Source organism: Saimiri boliviensis, chromosome 17 (assembly GCF_048565385.1).
Source record: "Saimiri boliviensis isolate mSaiBol1 chromosome 17, mSaiBol1.pri, whole genome shotgun sequence".
NCBI lineage: Eukaryota > Metazoa > Chordata > Mammalia > Primates > Cebidae > Saimiri > Saimiri boliviensis.
This window is the reverse complement of record NC_133465.1, coordinates 18,472,909-18,478,908: the sequence shown is the minus strand read 5'-3', so window position 1 is coordinate 18,478,908 and position 6,000 is coordinate 18,472,909. Positions and strand designations below refer to the sequence as shown.

The window sequence follows — 6,000 nt, the reverse complement described above, 5'->3', positions numbered from 1 at the left end:
TCTTATCACATTCAGATAACTGAATGTTAATTCTGGTTTATTTCAAACCACCTCATTGGGACCCCTTCCCTCCTTCCCGCTCCACCTGGCTCTGTCCCTAGGCCACAGAACTGGGTATGGTTTCCAGCCCTCTTCTCAGCAACGCTGCCTGCTCTGATCTAGTCCTAGCTGTCACGGTCCAGGGCAGCCTGGCTCTGATCTAAAGCTCAGCCAACTCTTCCTTGGGGCCCCTGTCTTGGTCACTCCCAGGAACAAGCACCAAATCTGGGGTCAGACAGCCCTGGGGCCAGTCGCCCTTGGGTAACCGCTTCCTCTGTCAGGAGCCGCACTGGGTCTACTGGGGTCCTATCTCTACGGCTGGATCTGGGAGGAAACCAGATGAAGACGAAAGGAAATTCCAGCCTTTCTTCGGTCACTCCTGCCTTCAGCAGGCCAATCTTCTGGTTTCTTTGGAGGGAGGGCAGGCGGATTTCCACATCGTCAGCCTCCCAGCCAGCCGGCGAGGAAGCATCATTAGGCCCACGTTACAGATGAAGGAAACCGAAGCAGAGCGATGTAACTGGCCCAGCAGTTACCTCAGGTCTGCTCACAACACAGCAGGCCTGGGACCCCTGTAACTTGGGTCCTGGTCTGTCCTGTTCTCAAGAGTGAAATCTAGAAGTGAGGAAGCTTTGGTTTGTGATGGGCCCGGGCCTGGGGCTTCCTCTCAGCTCCTCGCTTGGTGCTGGAGAAACAGAGGCCCAGAGAGAGGACTTGGTTGACCCGCGTTCCTGCAGCAGCCGGCCAGAGGCCGCTCTGCCATGGTGCGCGAGGCTGGATAAAATGAAAGACTGGAGGGCGCTCTGGAGGAGGGGCCCGCTGAGGGCAGATTGGTGGCGCAAACCGGGAATCAGGGGTCCCCGCTCTCTCAAGGTGGGGCGGGGCCGTCTATCTGAGAGGGCGGGGCCTCCCCCGAAAGGCCCCGCCTCCGCCTCCGCCTCCACCGCCCAGCGGAGCCGCTGCCGCGGGAACCCAGTTTCCGAGGAACTTTTCGCGGGCGCCGGGCCGCCCCCGAGGCCAGGGCAGGACACGAACGCGCAGAGCGGCGGCGGAAGCTGCGAGCCGGGGTCGGCGGCAGTCCCTCGGAAGGGCCGTGCGCGGCGGCGGGCCCGGCGGGCCTCCCGGAGGAGGCGGCTGCGCCATGGACGAGCTGCCCTTCAGCGAGGCTGTTTTGGAGCAGGCGCTGAGCGAGCCGTGCGATCTGGACGCGGCGCTGCTGAGCGACATCGAAGGTGCGTCAGGGTGGGCAGGGCTTGAAGCCGCGCCGGTGGCGCGAGTCGGGGGCGCGCAGGTGGCTCCCCGGCCTTTGTCTCCCCCCGGGCGCCAGCTTCGTGCTGTGCTCGCGCGGGGCTTCCCGGCGTCTCTGAGCTGCGCGCCATGGCCCTTGGTGTCCCGGGCCTTGCCGAGCCTTCCTGGCTCCTTCCCTGGCTCCCGCCCTGGCGTCTCGATCCGCGCGCTCGGCGAGGACCCCCGGGCCGGGCCGGTGTCACTTGGCGGCTCCGGGCCAGGACACATGCGCCTCTACGCGTCCCAGGCCAGGTACCGCCCGGCCGGTGGCTGAGTCTCCAGCCCTGTGGCGGCCGCGGCTGGAGCTGGGGACCCGGGCGTCGCCGAAGCCCCGCCCCGGCCCCAGCCGTGACGTCAATGCGGGGTTACTCGCGGTCATTCCCTCCGGCCCGAGAGTTCAGCTGGGCGTCGGAGCTCGTGCGCATGCGCACGGGTGCAGCTCGCGCACTCGTCGGGCCTCGGGTCGGGTCCTCCGGGTCCGCGCTCATTCACTAACCGAGTGCCAGGCCCCGTCTTCAGCCCCGAGGGTTCACAGACCGCCCTGGGCACCCGCTCTTTTCGAGAACACCATCCCGCGGGAAACCAGCAAATAGATATTTAGTTGCACCTTGGGTGGAGCGGGGCGAGGGGAGGGCAGGGATGTGGCTACTTTGGGTAGAGCGTCAGGGACTTCTGGGCTGAGACCTGAGGGTCACCCCCAGGACCAGCAGGGAAAGATGGTTTCCAGGCCAGGGCCAGGTTTGGGCGAAGGCCCCGAGGCAGGGCCTAAGTGTGAGGGGTTAAAGGCTTGCAAAGGTTTCGGAGGGAGAGGACGCCCGCCGCCTTCCTCGGCCAGGGAAAGGGCGGAGCAGGCCCGGGGCACCGGCTTCCATCTTTGGAGCACCACTCGGGCTGTCAGGAGACGGGGTTTGGGGCCAACGGTGGCACCAAGTGCTAGTTAGGTGGCCCGTTGCTTCTATTTTGTAGACAGCAAAGGGAAGCCCCCAGCCAGCAAATTGCCTCCGTGGTTTCTGTGCAGGAGTTTTAGCAACACTGGCTGAGTTGCACTTGGTTGATGAGGAAACTGAGGTCGAGGTTGCAGGAAGAAGATGCCTAGACTCCCAACCTGAATGGACATGTCCGTGAAACCTGTGGTCACCCTGGGGCTCGCAAACAGATGCATCTGTGCCACCCCCACTCCTGCCCTACTGCAGCCTTGCAGATGAGCTCAGCTGACTGCCAGCCCCAGGAGCTTCCCAGCCCTTCCTTCTTCCCTCTGGGGCTGGGCTAGGGGACGACCCAAGAGGAGAGGCCCTGATTGTGAGGCTTTTCCAAAACAGCCTCCCCTACCCCTGGCAGGAGGGCTGTCCTTCACTGCACCCTGGAGAGATGGACCCTGAAATCCCAAGCCCTAGGGAGATCTAGGCCTGACTCAACTAGTTCCACAGCACAGGGCCCAGTGAGGGTCCAAGAGGCAGCAGGACCAAGCCCCAGCCAGACATGGGCTTTAGGGTCAGAACTTGAACCTGGATGCTCCTCACTTCCTCTGCCATCCCGCTCAAGCCCTCTCACCCTCTGAACCTTAGTTTCCACCTCCAGAAGAATGAGGATACAAACCCTCCCTTCATGGGCAGCTGGAGAGCAGAATCTGGGCTGGGCCAGAGGTCTGATACAGACCTTTCTTACTGACTCATGGGTAACATTGTCTCTCCAGACCCAAAGGCCAGCCATAGGCAGCTGTGTGGCCCACGCTCTAGTCTCTGAGAGAACCCCAGCGCCTTAAAGACTGGGCAGCCCCTTCTCACTAGGCAGGCTCAGCTTTACCCACTTCAGTAGAGGATTTTTCGGTTTTTATTCAAACTTGCTGTTCTTTCCAATGACACATCTTTTTTCATTGTAGAACAATTAGCAAGTGAAAGTGAGCAAAAAGAAGAAAATAACATCTTTAGACCAGGTGTGGGGGCTCACGCCTATAATCCCAGCACTTTAGGAGGTCGAAGCAGGAGGGACTACTTGTGTTCAGAGGTTTGAGACCAGCCTCGGCCACATGACAAAATCTTGTCTCTACAAAAATAAAAAAATTAGCTGGGTGCGGGTAATTTTTTTTTTTTTTTTTTTTGCCTGTTTTTGTTTTTACTGGAGGCTCAGGTGGCACATGACAGATCATAAAATGGCTTCAGAAGTAGGGGGCCGGGGGGAAACAAAAATAAACTGGGGGAACAGAAAAACAACCAGGAGGAGGTAAGAGCTGGCTGGTTCCTTCTCAGCCCGAGTTAGGGGAGGGAGTTGGTATCTCTGAACAGTAAGGATGGATCCCTTCCTTCGACCCTTGATAAGGGGAGGGAATAGAAAAAAAAAAGCAAAAGGATGTTGCTTTGGCCCTCCTGAGACTCAAGGAAAAGGTGAAAAGCTGGTGTTTTGATGCCATGAATCATGGGAAGGGGGAGCAGGGTACTGGGTAGGGTCAGTTGGAAAAACTGGCAGATACCAGATGGCAGCTCTGGTTGTCCTTTGAGTTGGAATCACTCCAGGATGGTAGTGGTGGGGTCCCCACTGTTGATAGGGCCTGAGGTCTCAGGGGCTGCGGGCTGCCGGGGGCCAGGAGGCTGCTGCCATCTTTGCTGGAAATACGGGTGGTTTCGTGGGCGCTGAGGCTCAGATCGGGAACCATCCGCGGAAGCTTGACTGGGCTTAGTCTCATGCTTGTAGTGTCAGCCATGCTGGAGGCTGAAGTGGGAGGACTGCTTGAGGCCAGAGCAAGAGGCTGCAGTGAGCTGTAACTGTGCCACTGCACGCAGCCTGGGTGACAGAGTGAGATTCTGTCTCAAATAAAACTTTAAACCTACCACCCAGAGATAAGCCCTGCTAATTGTGTGAAAGAGCTTTTCTTCTCTTTCTCTCTCTCTCTCTTTCTCTCTCTCTCTCTCTCTCTCTCTTTTTGGTTTGGGATGACTGCACACTCTTCATAAACTTTTTTTTTTTTTTGAGCCAGGGTCTTGCTCTTTTGCCCAGGCTAGAGTGCAGTGGCATGATCTCAGCTCACTGCAGCCTCTGCCACCCAGGTTCAAGAGATTCTCCAGCTGCCAGGTAGCTGGGATTACAGTTGTGCATCACCACGCCTGGTTAATTTTTGTATTTTTCATAGAGACAGGGTTTCACCATGTTGGCCAGGCTGGTCTCAAACTCCTGAGTTCAGGTGATCTGCCCGCCTCAGCCTCTCAAAGTGCTGGGATTACAGGCATGAGCCACCGCACCGGCCTTCATCAACTTTTTAAAAACAACTTCATTGAGGTATACTTTATATACCACAATATTTATCCATATTAAGTGTATCATTCAATGATTTGTCACTTTCTGAGTTGTGTGACCATTACTAGCTGCAGAACATTTTTATCGCCAAGTAAGATCCCTCCTGCTCCTTTAGTCACTTTCTGTTCCTGCTCCTGGCCCAGGCAGCTATGGATCTGTACTTTTAAAAATTAAAATAGGGTCCATTGGTTCACAGCAGATTGGAAGCTGCTTGGTTCCATGTCAACAGCCAGATGACAATCAGGCTCCCTCATTTCCCCACCTGATCCCCTGTCGATGGATACCTGGGTTGTTTTATCTTCATCAACTGTGCTATAGTGGACACCGAGGCCAGTCTTTGCCCAGTCCTCATTGTGTTCCTAGGATGAGGTTCTGGGAAGGGACTTGCTGGACAGAGATCGAGCCTGCTTTTGAAGCTTCTTCTACCAGGCATAGAGCTGAGCAGGTTTGTTAAGGGCTGAAGAGAGGTGATTTGGGGGTAGAAATGCCAGGTCTCTTGAGAGACATGAGGGATAAGAGGGGGCCAGGCCGGCCTTGAGTGCCAGAGTATAGAGCTGGGCTAGATGTGGGGGTCGGTCAGCAGTCGGAGCAGGGGCACGCCGTGCTTCAGCTCCCTCCGGCTGCCCGGGTGGAGGATCGTAATGTGAACAGAAAACACGAATTGAGTCCTTACTGTACTCCAGACACTGCTGATGATCTCACTTAATCCCCCAACAATCCCAAGTGGGTAGACATATGATGAAGATGACAGCCTTAAGGACCAAAGAGGTTAAGTGACTTGCCTGAGGTCACACAGCCAGATGATGGCAGAGCCAGGATTTAAACCCAGGCTGTGGGCTCCAGAACCTAGCTCTTAAGTTCTTAATCGCTGAGCTCCTAAGAATGGGGATGAGGGGTTGAGGGAGGCTGCTCCATGTGGGGCTGTGTCGGGGCCTGGGAGTGTGGGTCATAGAGGGGTCAGAGGTTATGTGGCCACCTCCCCGTCCCAGTCCAGAGTAGCGTTTGAGTCATCAGATTGGGAACTGACCCGGGGGAGCCAGCCAACGGTTTTGAGCCCCATCCGGTCCTGCTGCCTGCCATGGCCAAACGCTTGTCACGTGGATGGATTTGGGGGTGGAGAGTCCTTGCGTCTGTGGGTGAAGGCACCGCCCGGGCTGTAGTGTCCCTGGGTTTGAGTCCTGCCTCTGCACCAAGACCTCAGGCTCACCTGTCTCCTCCCGGCCCTCACAGTACCTTGCGACAGTGGGGAGCGATGGATCGGGAGAGCTGCCCTGTGCTTGCATTGGGGATTAGTATTAAGCCTGTGGCAGTCTTCACCTCCCTGCTGAGGATTCATTCATCCGATTTTGCACAAGCTTACGAGTGCAGAAGAGGCAGATGGAAACA

General features: G+C 57.0%; 1 protein-coding gene across 6 annotated transcripts in view; it reads left to right on the top strand.

Annotated features, from left to right (window-relative positions):
* Positions 1–971: 971 nt before the first annotated feature.
* SREBF1 (sterol regulatory element binding transcription factor 1) overlaps positions 972–6,000 on the top strand; it is a 26,809-nt gene continuing 21,780 nt past the window's right edge. For all 6 annotated transcript variants that reach the window (XM_039476843.2, XM_074388296.1, XM_074388297.1 and 3 more), the window contains exon 1: positions 972–1,271. In XM_039476843.2, coding sequence (XP_039332777.2) covers positions 1,181–1,271 — 91 coding nt within the window. In that variant the 5' untranslated portion in view covers positions 972–1,180. The remainder of the gene's footprint in view (positions 1,272–6,000) is intronic.